The following is a 15,432-nucleotide window of genomic DNA, read 5'->3' on the forward strand; positions in this document are numbered from 1 at the left end:
CAATGGTATTAAACGGACTACCATTAAATGGCAAACATGTTAGACAACTCATGCTGCTACCATGACAATGATCACACAAGTAAAATATGAATATGCCACTTATTTTAACTTACTGTTGAGTATGCCACACAGTAAAAACCAAAAACATGAATTCACTTCATGTTAGACAAAAATGCCAATCATTGATGATGAGAAGCAAACAAAAAGTTAGGCAGTTACTCAATTTCATTTGACAGTAATAGTCAAAGCTGTGAAGCCATACTGAGTAAATTAAAATGTCTATGTACAGTAACACACACAGTAAAGTATAAAGTGACATGTACTGGACTGCTACACAAAATGCATTTACCTCAAAGACTAATAGCTATTAAATGGAGATAACATTCAAACCATCTAAGGTTTAAAGAATATGTCCATACTCCTGGACTAAAGACATTTTGTTAGGTACAAGTACTACAACATACAAGTATGGGAGGAAAAATAAAATAGTTTAAATCCTATTTAAACGACTTTAAAAAGGCTTAATATATATTGCTGGTAATATTTTTCTTTTTAAGAAAATATAAATTGTGCGACTCAAGCTTACAATACACTGCTGGCAAAAGCGCCAGGGTCTGTGGTGACCTGCTGGAAAAGGGTCATCCGTCAAGGCGTTGTGTGTTGAGAGAGACTCCCCGCAAGAGAGAAAAAACAAAACAAAAAAACGACAACTGGACATCTCATGATGCCTGAATCCCTTGCACCTTGGCTGCTATGGTGTTTGTCGTGGTGGAATGCTGCAAATATCACGAGGTGCACAAACAGCAGCCAGACTATAGTCAGACTCATACAGATACATAAATAAGGAGCAGTGGGGTGAGGTTAGGGGTCTTGGAGAGAGAGTGACAATATTCAGGGAGAAATTGTAGTGTCCAGTCTAGTCCAGCGGCGAGCAGGCTAAGCATCGACTCAATTGACATGGTCCAGAGCGCGCAGCAACTCCTCTCCCTGCAGCAGGAACTGACGACCCTGCAAGGGGGCGTTGACCTCACAGTCGTAGCGCGTGAGCTGCGGAAAAGTGAAAAGGGAACCGGTGCCCTCTGATGTGCTGCCCAGAAGACGACTCGCCATATCTAAGAAAAAAAACAAGATATTTAAGAGTTGTAATTCTGCTGGTGTTTAGTATCAAGCAACAGTCAAAAGTATTTACCACATGTCTAGTTTAATCACCTGAAGGCAGCAGAAGTATGGTCCTGGTTGTTCCTGACTCGGAGGCCTTCAGCTTTTTGCCCTGCTCCACTTTTTCCTGCGGCAAAGTTCCCTGGGAAAATCATCAAATAGAGATACTCAAACTCGCCATCTGTAAATATAAAGTAGGATCTATATAAATCATGTTTGGATGTTGAGGATTTACCTGTTCAATGATCTCTATTAGGTCACCCAGTTTTCTTTTGCGCTGTGCGTTCTGAGCTGCCAGGGTCCTGAGCGAGACTTCTTTGTCCAGCTGTGGGGTCCTGCAGCACAGCAATAGTGGTCAGCTAACCCAAAAAGCACTATAAATCAATAAATATGGAGGACATGGGTGACTTTACCTCTTAGCAACAACGCTGGCAGGATTAGGGGCGTTAAGCGGTGCTGGGGAAGCTGTGCAACTGCCTGGTGCGCTGAATGGGGAGCTGGGATAGCTGTGGATGTCCTGTGTGACATGGACTGGAGAACTCTCAAGGGATTTGACTGGTCCACCAGATAGAGGCTCTTCTGGGCTTAAACTGCGCAGCTGGAAGTCATCATCCATGGGGATGTAGGGAGCCAACATCTCCAGATCTAAATCTTTCATTGCCTTAAGGGGAGAAAAAAGATCAAATGAATCAGACCTTTCAGAATTAATCAACCTTTTACTGTACTAGATAATTAACTTGATTTAAATGCAGTGAAATCTACAGCATCTCCTGGTATTATTACCTGTGTGTTGAAGGGGGTCTTGGGCTCTGTATCAATGGCAAACAGCTTCTCGACCAAGTCTAGTTTGAAATCTGAGCTCATCTCTGAGTCCATGGGGAAACAAAAGTCCAGTGGACTGTCAGCCTAAAGAGAAGAGAAGTCAAAGGTCATTCCCTTCTCAGTACAATTAGTAAGTAAAGAAAGAAGTGCATTGTCTAAACAGCAAAATCACAATAATTCACACCGTCTGACCTCTGTGGAGCTGTGGCTGGTCGATGTGGTGGATGTGGCTGGAGCATAGCTCTTAGCTTTGGCATCCTCAGAGCTGGTGGTGGTAACATGAAGAGGCTCGCTAGGTGGCAGAGGGTAAAGAGGCAGAGCCAGCTTGTCACTAGTGGAGGGAAGCATTACATCATTGTAGACAGGGACCTCCTTCAGCACCTGGATCTCTGAATCTGTACCAGAAGACAGAGGGGGGGGGGTTTGAATGGCTTCAATCACTCAGGATATAAACTATGATTTCTGCTGTGAAGAAGTTCAAGTGCGTATATATGAGGCCACGAACCAGGGCAGCTAAAGTCCAGGGAGATGATTGCGTCTCCAGCAGCTGGGGCCAACAAGGTGAGGGCCTCTGGCTCTTCCTTCAACTGGTCATACAGGCTAGCCAGAGGCTGGGCCTCTACCACCTGAGTGAACAGTTTGATCACATCCAGCTCTGGGCCCTTCTCCTCGTCCTTTGGCAGGGTTGGAGACATGTCGGGCTGGCTGCTCTCAACCACAGCCTTTTCTTCCTCCTTCACTGGCTTCACATCCTCGATCTGCTCCAGAGACAAGATCTGTTTCTCCTCCTGGATGCCACTGTAACAGAGTTATGCAGCCGTAAGATTGAGTTTACAGAGTATTTTGCAATGGCTCTGAAAATAACCACAAAACACTGTCTGTAATCTGTTTTTTTGTACAAGCCAGCTCTTTAGCTATCTCACTTCACTTGAGGAAAACCACATCAAACTGATTTATACGTTACAATTTCTTCTGAAAATGCTCTTTGAAGAGCATTTATAGTACCTAAGCACAAAGTTGACACAGACAACACACTGTGGCTGGGAGTTCTTGTTGTTGTAGATGACAGTGGCTTGTGTTTCCACCCAGACAAAGCCTCCTCTCTTGGCCAACATCCGGTACTGGCCTGTGCTGACCTGGCCCTTTGCAAATACTAAGAGCAAAGAAAAGGGAATAGAGAAAAGATAGATTTAGACATTTGGTTAAAAGGTTTGAAAAAACAACAGCTAGAATTTGTTGTTAATTTAAGAACACGTTTTAAATCAATGTGCTCTTGTTGTTCATGCTTACAGTTGTGGTGAGTCTTGGTAAGATGGTCTGAGTCCAGAGCATGATAGTACTCATACACAGAACGATTCAACAGGTCCTCTGGATCATAACCCATGAGCTCAGTGATCCTGGTCAAGCAACAACAACAACAAAAAGAAATAGATGAATTGTTTAATTGACATGAGGACTAGGCTTCTGTAGTATCTACAATAAACACTAGGTGTCTCTTTAGGACTATGCTAGTGAGAGCTGTGGTAATAATAGCCAATGAAAAGTACTACACAGCTTGCTTAAGTCGCTGAATCAATCCATGTTAAGCTTTTTAATATTTACTCAGATGGGCAAACTCACCTCTCGTCACAATACGTGAACTTCATGTCCATTGTATGGCGGCTGAGAAAGGTCTTGGTGTCCAGAGGGACCTCAATGTTGGAGGGGTGCTGGATGGGGTCACAGATCAAAACCAGGTAGGGGACAGATGGCTCCTTGTGCCCGTTGGGAGTCTCCTCAGTGGGGCGGTCATAAACACGGACATGACCCGAGCAGTGGAGCACCTAGAGAGCAACAACAGGAATCATAACATTTTTATTATAACTTCCAGACCCCAAGGAGAGTAAAACGTTTCCTAATGCAGCAGACACATAATTATCACTATTTGAGTTCTAGGTTTAATGCTTACTCATTTAAGTTCATAACCTATTCAAATAATGGCTACATCTAATGCAGATTTCCTATTATGTATATATGTCAATCACAGACACTGATGGTTCAATTTGTATAAAGACCAGCATGATGGTCCATTTCCTTTGCACATTAGGTCATTGGATTACTGTTGAAGTAGACATCCGCTGTAATGCAGGCTGTATCTTTCACGTTTGTGCATTTGAACACCATAGTTTTCTATTTATTCGCCAACAGGCCGCCGTTCTTCAGATAGGACTTCAACATCAGCACATTTTAAAAATACTTTTATACTAAAATGATTACATGTACTTACTTTCTTACTTGCCATCTTACAGGCTGAGAGTGGGCCATAGTGATAAACAATAACTGTCATTACACAGTCTCATGTTTTGACATGCCCTACAACCACGAAGACAGATATTTACATAACTCCTAAAATGTTAATAAAATAATTAAAAGAATAATGTATTTCCAATTAAAATGTTTTCTGAAATTTGATTGACATTACTAACAACCTCAGTGTTGATAAGCGTACTTGCACATGGTAAAATGACAACAATTACAGTGACAATTATATTAATACTTATTACGTATGTATACATATTAAGTATATACTAATATTAGTACGGTTTGATACATTTCTGGTAGAGCATTTCCTCACTGATTCCACTGTGGCCTACCTTCCATGTAGCTGATTTCACATTGACAGTGCGGCCCCTGCTCGTGAGAGTGCATTTCATTCGGAGGAAGAAGCTGCGTTCTGTGTTTGATTCCTTGGCCTTTTTGGGGCCTGAAATCACACCAACAGGAAGAGATGTTGCATTTCATTTCATTTTTTTCAGTGCCTTATTATAAACTTTTGCCAACTGCCAACAGTTCACATTTGCATTCTGAGGAGACATTAGGCTGTAAAGCACTGTGGTCAGCTATAGCAAGTTAAATAAAGGAAGTGGAGTTACTACCCCTTGTAACTGGGAAACTATAAAGTGCCTAGCAGAAAAAGCAAATGTGGGCTCAAATGCATGGCATGCATTGATAAATTATGTTATGAAGCACATTTCAAAAAGGGAATAACTGGGACGCTTTAGCCTAATTATTTCACTTCAATGTTCGACAGAGATACTTAATTGAACTCACTGGAAATTATACCAAAAAAAAAAAGAAATTCAATCCACAAAGCAATGCTAAATTGTGTTGTGCAACCAAAATGGGAAATGTGCCAGTGATGTAGCATACTGTTCCAGTAATGTTGAGTGAAAGGTCCAAACACTCGCCAACTCTAATCACTTTGACCTCAGGACTGAAGTGGGAAAATAACTTGTTCTGACAGCCTCCAGGTTTGAATTTGCCAGCACAGAGTGGATTGGATTCAGTGTTGATTGGAGTACTGGCAGACCTGACAGTGCTTGTGTATGCCCGATTCTGTCAATTGCTGAGGTCTTATAATGTGACACTGCTCACTGTATTTGTCCCTCACCTGTTTTGTAGACCAGCATCTCCCTCAGCTCGTCCTGGTCACAGGGATGTATAAAGTCAAACACACTGTGTCCAGTCAGGTCAAACTGCAGCAGAAAGAATGACAACAGAGTTTAAGTTTTACCATTACCTTTTACCATGCACATGCAGCAGCTTAGTTGTTCTTGGTAGACATTTTGTGGTGACTTTTTTCAATAAAAGACCTAATGTGTATTTGTCTATTTATTGGGCAGTATATGTGAAAACTTAACAGTAACCATATTTTATTTTCTGCTGTTTCCCATGAATCTTATGATCTTTCCTCCGTGGCCTTTTGTAATGTTGGATGCAGGACCAACCTGTGCTAGCCCGAGGCACTTGTTGACATTCTCAGAGAGATAGATCATATCTCCGTCTTCAGACAGAACCACGAGAAAGCCCTCCAAAGCCTTTATGTAGGAGCTGTTTAGCTGTGTATCAAGTTCCGTTTCCTCCTCTGCCCTTGGCTCAGCTGGAGGAGATAACATAGAAGTGAGAAGAGATGAGAGACAAAAAGGAAGGTAGGAAAATAAAATAAAAACAAGAGGAAATTGATATGAAAAGTCTTTGCTGTCAAAAGAACATGTTTGCAGGGCAGGACACTGCGACACACACAGAAAACACACTACCCACATGTACATCTGCAAAGGGATCTATATGTGTATGTCTGAGTCGATTTCTTTAAGCAGGTGACTCAGTGTTTAGCATTCTATCTCTGTTTTCTTCAGTTTTCCTCTACATCTAAAATTTTATTTATCACAGTGCAAAAAAAACAAAACAATGAAAATGTAGTATCTAGAACTTTATCAAAACAATCCATTCTCAAGCTGCCTCTGATAATATAATGAAAATGTAATTATCACTGAGACCGGAACTTAATAAAAAAAAAAATACAGATTGACGGCCAAGCTTAACTGCCCACTGACAGGTACAACTACTACAGATACTGACCAGTGCTGAGCAGTTTTCTCATGCGCAGATAGCTGATGATGAGCCTCATTATCGAGGCCTTGTCCAGGCTGGAGCTGACGCTGTGGGGCAGGGGTAGCTGCTGTGCCAGCTCATAGAACACCTCCGATTCCTTCCCACGCCGGCTTCGTGCTGCATCCCTTGACTTCTCCTTCCTCCGCTCCGAGCTCACCCTGCGGGAGAAAGGTGGTGGGTCAGCCACAGCCTGGTCACAAACTATGCACACTACAAGAGCGGACATTCCTCCTTCCCAACTGAGTGTGTGTACTAGTCTGGTCGGTCACTGGCCTGTTACTAGAGAGGCTGCAGCAGCTGGAGTCTGCAACAAGCAAGCTCACAGCCAAGCTGCCGTCTGGACCGTCGTCAGACTCATTTACATACATGGCTATCTGCAACTGTCTTATTGGCTGCTGACCAAAAGAAATGGAGTCCGCCCCCTCAAAGTGATTGGATGGGAGGCTGGGCATGGATTCTCTCTGTCTCTTGGTGCACAGCCAAGCTACAGTGCGACACTAATCATCCTGACATTTAGGAGTCTGGCTGAATGGATCTACAGGGAAGCGAATGATAACTAGGGGTGCACCGATCCAATATTAAGATCGGACATCGGCCCCGATATTGACAAAATAGCTGGATCGGGGATCGGAATTTTTCGGCACATCCTATGTCATTCGTCAGCAGCATAATGCTGGGCAGTATACCAGAAGCCATGTTAACTGCATACCCTTCTCACTCATGGTAGTAACTTTATAACTAATAATTAATAACCCACAACTAACTCTCTTTAACAGGATAAAATACCATAGCACACAACAATTTGTGACTTAAACAATTTCTAACACTAATAATTTTACATTTACAAATTTACACCGCCGGACGGCATGTTGGGTAACATTATAGCTGCTAGCTAGCCAGGTGGCATAACTGTCTGTTAAGCTGGGAGAGGCTCCGGTCGCTACTGCACATTCAAGAACAGAGAAGAAAGTTAGAGGATGAAGAAAGACCGGAGATACACCAGAACAACGTATGCTCAAGAGAGCCGTCTGCTGTTCCGAAGTTTTTTGTTTCTAAAAAATCGGACATAATTTAGCCACCGTTGTTGCCCGTCGCTCTAACATTACTTGGTTGCGCTAACGTTACTCGGCTGTGCTAACGTTAAAGACATGTCACTGGAGCAACATTATGAACGCAATAACAATCCACCTACAGTCCCGCTACAGACCGTTGAGAAAGATGGGAGAAAGACGGGTTCAGAGCAATGATTAAAACACTGGATTTAAGATATCTTGCCTCGCTGAAATACGTCCGCCAACCTACTAACATTATTCAAACACCGAAGGAGGCTGGCAGCGGAGCTACGTTCAGTCACACACTTTTCTGCAACCTAACTTACCTGTGGCCATCTTACAACTATTTTGTTTTGAAAGGGAAACTATGTTAAAGTTGATTTGTATGCACAATTGTTTTTTAAAATAACAAATAAATAAGAATTCAATACATTACATCGATGTTATTTTGTCTTAGTTAGGAAAGTAATGTTTAGTTAGGAAAGTCTGGTGCCTTTAGGTATACAGTTTATTATTAATTCAACAACGGTATCGGATCGGTATCGACAGATACACAAAGCCCAGGCATCTGTATCGGGACTGAAAAAGTCGGATCGGTGCATAACTGGATAACTGGCACTAACACAGAGAACACACACAAACAGAGTGAATGACACCTTCAAATACCAGGTCAAACAAATATGTTCTATTATTTTTATTGCTTACTGCTCGTACTAGCCCCATATTAGATCAAGCATTTATCAAAGGTCTGACTCTCACCACACAGTAAACAAGATCTTAATAGCTGGCAGTATTTTAAAATGACAAAGATAACTTTAAAAAAGGACACTGACTGCAAGCCCCTTTAAAATTAGTCACTTTGTTTGATTGATTTCTCACAATCGAAAAAAACATTTAAGCTAAGCACTGATTTGAGTTTTAATTTGTATTGGTGGGCATGTGTAAAGCTCTCATGAGCACTAACATATTATAGATATTAGATACTAACATTTATTTATTTATTTATTTAAATAGTCAACCTGACTGCTGCTGACTTTATAGCATTCTCTCTCTCACAACCACAACCTCATAACCTCAAATGCATTTATACACTGGAGCAGCATCACAACAAAATGGATGGCAGTTCAAAAGTCCTTGGCTTAACAATGTACGCCTAATTGAAATTGATCCGTTATGCACTTACAGCATTGACCAAGGCCATTTTGTTATTTAAGGCTCTCTAACAAGTAAATGGACAAGCTGACTGAAATCAGCCTACTGCATATCAAATCACCTGGCAGGGTTGCAGACAGATTTTTCATAGAGTAGGGAACACTTTTGGTATAAGACCAAAACTTTCCATCATTACAGATTACAAAATAACTTTTGTAACCCCAGAGTCTTACAACTCTGAGGTAAAACATCTGAGCGTGGCTTTTGTCTCTTGGACAGTCCCAACTGACCTAAGCCTGAGGAAAACATCTGTTAGTCTGTAAAGACATGAGGATTCTGTGTTGCTTAGGTGCCTTCCTACATAGCTGCACATAGCACAAACAGTGCACTACGGGGTGGGTGTTCAAACTGTACATAAAACCAAAAAAATCCAACCCATGTTGTCTCATGGTACAACCACAATTCTACTGGATATCTTTCCTTGTTTATCTAATCCCCATTTGATGACTTGGTGGTGTGTATACCAAGTCAGCCTCCTTTTGAAGAAGTTTATGTACTGTGATACAAACATTTTTTAACCCAGACTGCAATTACAGCTACAAGTGTATACATTCAGTATTCATACCATATGTTTGCACATTTGCCAATACCATTGACAAATATTTAGAATATCTTCTGTTAACCCCACAGGACCTAGCCAGAATATCTGGACATGATGAAAGCTGATTGCAGTTATGCAACCACTTCTGTATTGTTTGAACACATTTCCTCATTTTCAAGTCTGACTTTTGGCTCCTACGGTAACAATCACTTTTAACCAACACTCATGTAAATAAGTCAATGTATCATTACAGGGTGAAATTATCACAAAAGATTAACAAGCCATTGTTGTACCCAGGAACACTGGGAAAGTCCTCTGGCTAAGCTTCCGATTATCTAATGACAGATAAACACCAAACATTGTTATAAACTGTGGTCCTACTGGATGCTATATGATTGATTAGTACAAGCCTGTATACAAATTGTTATCCTCTGTAGTGGCTGCCCAACATTGTCTTACATGCCTTCATGCAAATCCCATTAAAATTAAGTTCAGCTGTAATATTTCACTGCAATACATCTCCACTGAGGGGTACAATACAGCAAATTGTGTTGAGAGCATAACCTCTTTTCACAGTATCCAATTTGAAAGAATACAGTCCATGACACAACGGTCTACTTTTGGGTCCCATTCAATACTGCAATACTTAGTTATGAAAAAGTAATGTTTTCAAACTTACAAAAGGGAAAATAAAACTTGCTTTTATTCTTTTACATGAAACATGCAATGAAAACAGGTCTCTTGATGTTGGCGAGCAGAGAGGCCAACGCCGTTACGTAACACTAACAATGCACATGGCCATGCATGCCCAGCAGTCCTCTGCTTGACATGTCTCACAGCATGCACAATCACATTTCCAGTTGTCATAGTTTTAATTAGACTTGTTCTGTTTTCTGAAAGAATTAGTGCTATTGTGTAAACAAAATGTATTGGAGTCATTAACAGATGTATACAAGTGGATTGGAGATTAATGGGAAGACAAACCAGTGTACAATAACAAATATCAGCTTTGCCAATGCTACCAGTGTTGGTTGTGTATTTTGTTACTATGAGCTGACCTATTTTGTTAGAGAAATTTTCCAACTAGCTGTCAGTCCTGTTAAGTGCAACAGTAAACACTGGCTTATGTATTATATAATCCAGTTTGGGGAAACAACAACTAAAACCTCAACCCAATATGGTAAGAGAAGCAACACTGAAAATAAACCCTTTTACAGACGAATGAACCCTTGGCATGATGTTACATTTTTGGAGGCATCATAAAAAGGGTCTCCCCTAAATTCCTTAGTATGATGCTCTACAACATGCTTTAATATATTGTAGTGACTGATGAAGTCAATATTACACAATATTTTGGAAGTGGAATAATAAAGCCACAGTTCAGCATGATGGTGCAGTGACAGTGATGTAGCTACTCAATAAATAACCGATAATTTATATAAGTAAATAAATACTAGACTGACACATACTGGAAACTGAATGGACATTTGTGCTGACAATATTAATACATTTACAGATTTTTTTTATATATATTAAATTTTTAATTTCCTTGGTAAAAAACCTGAAGTTTTTGTTTCATTCTGCTTAGTTTTCATTTTGTAAAACTTTGGTGAAATGTTCCCCCCTGAGCCAGTTCCACTTAGGGCTGCACAATTAATTGAAATTGAATCGTGATTATGATTTCGGCTCCCAATGATCACAAAAACAGAATAATCGAGAAAACCATTAACGCTAGTAGAGAAAAAAGCTAGTGAGTGTACAGTGAGATTATTTTTTATATTGAGTACTAAAATCTAAAATGTTAATTTCCAAACCAATGTTTATTGCATCTTATCTATTTACCAATGCTAAGACTGGTGGAATAAATGTCTTGGGACCACTTAGGTAGGGTTAGGGTAGTTTTTTTCTTGTAGGTTGTAAATGTTATTGTATAATGTTCCTTTTTATCCAAACAATATGATAGTATTTATAATGTGTATTATTTGTTAGTGTCTGGGCCCCTTCACACAAGCTTTAAATAGCTTACCACGGTGTCCCATTTCACATATCTGCATTATGTTTTGTCTTTTAACTTTTGTAAATAAAATTGAACTTAATGTACACTTAACAAAAAGAGCCTCTCCATTGGGGTTGGGCTAGTCTGACTCGGCCAACGCGGATTGAACAAATCAGCCTCCAACTGATCAAGTATTTTACTTCCTTTGACTTTCCATGTGTCGTCATTTACAAAGCTTCTTCTTTGACGTGTGCTCAATGGAAAAGGAGTATTTTGGAGTGTTCAAAATACTGCCTTGGAGAAACTGACTTATATGTTGCATGATAATATCAAAGGAGTCATTAAAATAGCAGACATTTATAAATGCATGATTCTTTTAGGCTAAATGCAATTTAGCAGAGAATGGGTATACCAGAGCCAAAAATAATTTTAACTTGTTTTCCCCTTAAATTTGACAAGGGAAAGACAGGTGCCTGGGATGCAGGTGTACAACACTATCACATTTCACAGTTTGCTCAAAAGTAAAAGTTTTGGAACTTTTATCATCTATGCCGTTGACCTTTGGCCTTTCAAAGTACATCCAATTAGATTACAGCTTCCAAACTATATAAGTCTAATTTAAAAATGGCTTTTCTTCAGCATGACTTTAACTGTTATTTGTAGCAATTTGGCATCATGATGTAGTTCATAGTTATCCTTGTTGGTTGACAGATAGTGAATTAAAATACGACTTCAGATTTAGGTATCAGGACAATGAGGGTGAAAGATGAAATACTGAAATATGTTATTTGGGCACATTTTGGACACTTAACTATGTGGTAGTAAAGTAAGTAGTAGTATTGTACAACTGATCAGCACTGGCAAATGTATTTAACGACAAATTCCAAATGTGCAATATGATATGACAATGTATATGGAGGTATTGATTTCATCTTTTCTTGCATCGTTTATAAGACATTATGTCAAAGCCATTATGACAGTGGCATATATGTTAATGAAAAAAAGAAACAAAAAATGTATCATTACATAGATAAGGTGGGATTCAACATTTTTTACACATAACGAAACCCTTGCAAATGCTTTCTGATATGGTGTCCTTTAGAGACGTACCCTCCAGTAAAGAGCAAATTCCTGCACAATCAACCAGTCCTCACAATTAAAGATTAGAAAGTTTTAACTTTAGTTTTCCTTCTTTTACCTCACTGGTCTCTGACCAGTGGTCTCTCTCTCTCTCTCTCTCTTTCTCTCTCTCTCTCTGTGGAACGTAACTAAGTACATTAACTCAAGTAACGTACTTAAGTACAAATCTGAGATACTTGTACTTTACTTGTCTTTTCATGCCACTTTCTACTTCTACTCCACTACATTTCAGAGCGAAATATTGTACTTTTACTCCACTACATTAATCTGACATCTTTAGTTACTAGTTACTTTACAAATTAAGATTTTTGAACACAAAACATGTAGTTTATAAAATACAAGGTTTTATTATAAATTAAACTACCCAACAAAACATAGGCCTACAAGTACAGCTAAAATTATTAGCCGATTAAACACTTATGATTGACAGAACTGTTTTGATCATTTCCAGTTTCTGTTACATCTGTCTGTCTATATATATGTTGTTATGTGAGGATTTTTCTGCATCGAGTACTTTTACTTTTAATACTTTAAGTAGATTATCCTGATGATACTTACATACTTTTACTTAAGTAGCATTGTTACTGCAGGCCTTTTACTTGTAAGAGTATTTTATAGTGTGTTATTAATACTTGTACTTAAGTAAAGGATCTAAATACTTCTTCCACCACTGACAGTAACATGATACTCGATCAGCTACAATGACCACCCATAGTAGGCAGAGATTTAGCATTCTGACAAAAGTCTTCAGCACATGTTTTCTTTATATTTGGCTTCAGTCACAAAACATAAACAAGAAAAATGAGCACACAAACAAACCTACATACCTATGGCTTGTACCCGCATGTAACACCATTTCCTTTTCAAGTTCAAACTAGTCTGCACACAAGTTGGAACAGTGTGGCAACCTGTAAATTGCCAGGCAGTGAATCCTCCTATTGACGTCAAGCCTAGTGATTAAGAGATGAGACAGAAATATTACCAAGGCACCTCACAGACACCAGCCAAAACTGCATCAAACCAGCAAACAACTCTTTGATTGAGATCAAAATGAACACATACGTATTGAAACTAAACAGGAAGTTGACCCTTTATCATAGGCATTAGGCATATACAACGTGCCAAATTTTAAATTGGCAGAGAATGAGTAAAGCCCATGGGGCAATTGGATGCAGTCTTTGACAACAATGCATCCTCACCAAGGAAATTACTTGAAATCGGAAGAATGATAACTACAGGCCAACTATTTAACTATTTTTTTTAAGTTAAGTTAATTGTGTTGTAAGTTATCACTAGTTCCCAAAACAAGTTCAATGATTTTGTTCAAGTAAACAAACCTGTGAATGCTTGGTGTTTTGGGGTAGACTTGTCTGAAGTAGTCTCGCTTTGCCAGACCCTCCTCCAAAAGGGCGCTAATGCCACTGTTGACTACTTTCCACGTAAATGTATAAGCTATAATTACCTCTCTAATTAAATGTGTCCATAGACCGTCACCAGTCCAGAAAAATAAGAGAAATTCAAACCAAGACCAACTTCACTAACCCTAAATATTTCATCAGAAACCACACACCACTCTCTGCTCACATGAGCGCTGGCAGCTTATCGCTTAACACTAGGTTGGCACAGCACACACAAACAGACAATACACAACCAGATAGGCATTATTAATATCATATATAGCTATGAATCACGTTTAAAACAAATAAATACCGTTAAGCGTGGTAAATAAACTGTTCAACGTCAATAGCTACGAGCTAGCTTTGTTAGCATCTTGCTAACGATAACAGCGTCGCTAGCAAACGTATTTTGTCGAAAAAACACGCTTAACTGGCAGTTAACCTTGAAATAAAGCCCATAGTGTCACACAAGAGTAGCAATTGAATCCCAATCGAAGTTCAAAGTTGTTACGTCAGCTCGTAAACAATAACATATCCTACTGCATAACATTAGCTAGCATTTACGTTACCTTTTCTTTTCTGGTACAATTCCTGTGTCCATGTCAGGACGAAAGGACCGGAGTTGAGTCTCTCTACCGATATCAAGCTGTATCCGGGCCCGTCGAGAAATTAGCCAAAATACCGCGGTTATTCACTGATATGAATCTGTAAATCCTCAAGCGATTTTCATACGAGCTCTCGCTGTATATATTTCGTCAAAGAATTAAAGCTTTCCTCCGCTAAATACAGCCCGTTCGTCTACTCTTCTTCAAAGACTGTGCCACGCTGGAGAGAGACCTCCTCCGCGGGGACGCGCAGTCACATGCTGCTTTTCCATCGAGGACGCGCACAAAAAGAGCCACAGACCAAACAAAACAAATTCGACTAAAGTTACAGTATTTGATTCAACTGTACGTCTATGACACCAAAATATGCATTACCAGGTTATACAGGTTAGAGGGCTATCAATGATAATCCTATCAAGTATGCTCTATTCTGTATTACATTACATGTCATTTAGCTGATGCTTTTACCCAAAGGGACTTACAATTGCTATATATGTCAGAGGTCACACACCTCTGGAGCAACTAGGGGTTAAGTGTCTTGCTCAGGGACACATTGGTTGATGTATCGCAGTGGGAATCAAACCTGTGTCATATCTACTGTGCCATCACCACCACCACCTGTATGCAAACTGTTTATATTTCTAGATTTTTTTAAACCCAAAAAAAAAAAAAAAAAATGTATGCTGTCTATGCCTTTCATCCAGTGGTCCACCAAATAGACTTTGCCCTGTCCCCCTCCAGTTCCTCATGTAGCATGTCCCTCTCTGTCCAAAACATTTATATTTTTAAGTTTATTTTTTGACTGTGCATACAATTTTCAAGAATATGAAACTTATGGACAGATCCTTTTTCAAAAGCTAAAGTGTATTGTTGTGAATTTAATCAGCGTGCAGACTTTACACATCATAGAAAGGAGAAAGTGATGTTCTGGGTTGGTATGTCTTCACCTCACTCCACCAGACTGCCAACACTTTCACAATGTTACTGCAAAGTGTGCAATTTCAGGGTGGTACAGTATTCTACACGGTGATGTAAAAACATTGTGTTTTAATATAATTGTAATTAGAAAGTTAGTAAA

The 15,432-nt window shown here is 39.5% G+C and overlaps 1 protein-coding gene across 1 annotated transcript; it reads right to left on the minus strand.

The window, feature by feature from the left end:
* Positions 1-660: 660 nt before the first annotated feature.
* On the minus strand, positions 661-14,597 carry hif1aa (hypoxia inducible factor 1 subunit alpha a). Its single transcript, XM_078277113.1, has 15 exons — positions 14,319-14,597; positions 6,379-6,569; positions 5,748-5,899; positions 5,411-5,495; positions 4,614-4,723; positions 3,601-3,803; positions 3,271-3,377; positions 2,986-3,133; positions 2,486-2,778; positions 2,173-2,375; positions 1,942-2,064; positions 1,572-1,819; positions 1,394-1,493; positions 1,210-1,300; positions 661-1,112 (listed from the first exon to the last, which is right to left on the minus strand). The coding sequence occupies exons 1-15, from the start codon at positions 14,348-14,350 to the stop codon at positions 949-951; spliced, it is 2,250 nt and encodes a 749-aa protein (XP_078133239.1). The 5' UTR covers positions 14,351-14,597; the 3' UTR covers positions 661-948.
* Positions 14,598-15,432: the final 835 nt, after the last annotated feature.

Source organism: Sander vitreus, chromosome 20, assembly GCF_031162955.1.
Source record: "Sander vitreus isolate 19-12246 chromosome 20, sanVit1, whole genome shotgun sequence".
Classification (NCBI taxonomy): domain Eukaryota; kingdom Metazoa; phylum Chordata; class Actinopteri; order Perciformes; family Percidae; genus Sander; species Sander vitreus.

Excerpts from the sequence above, each read along its gene's own strand:
- hif1aa (XM_078277113.1), bottom strand. The coding sequence starts at position 14,350 with ATGGACACAGGAATTGTACCAGAAAAGAAAAG. Across the intron at positions 5,900-6,378 it reads GAGAAAACTGCTCAGCACTG|CTGAGCCAAGGGCAGAGGAG; the intron begins GTCAGTATCTGT and ends TATCTCCTCCAG. Across the intron at positions 1,113-1,209 it reads CATACTTCTGCTGCCTTCAG|ATATGGCGAGTCGTCTTCTG; the intron begins GTGATTAAACTA and ends TTTTTTTCTTAG.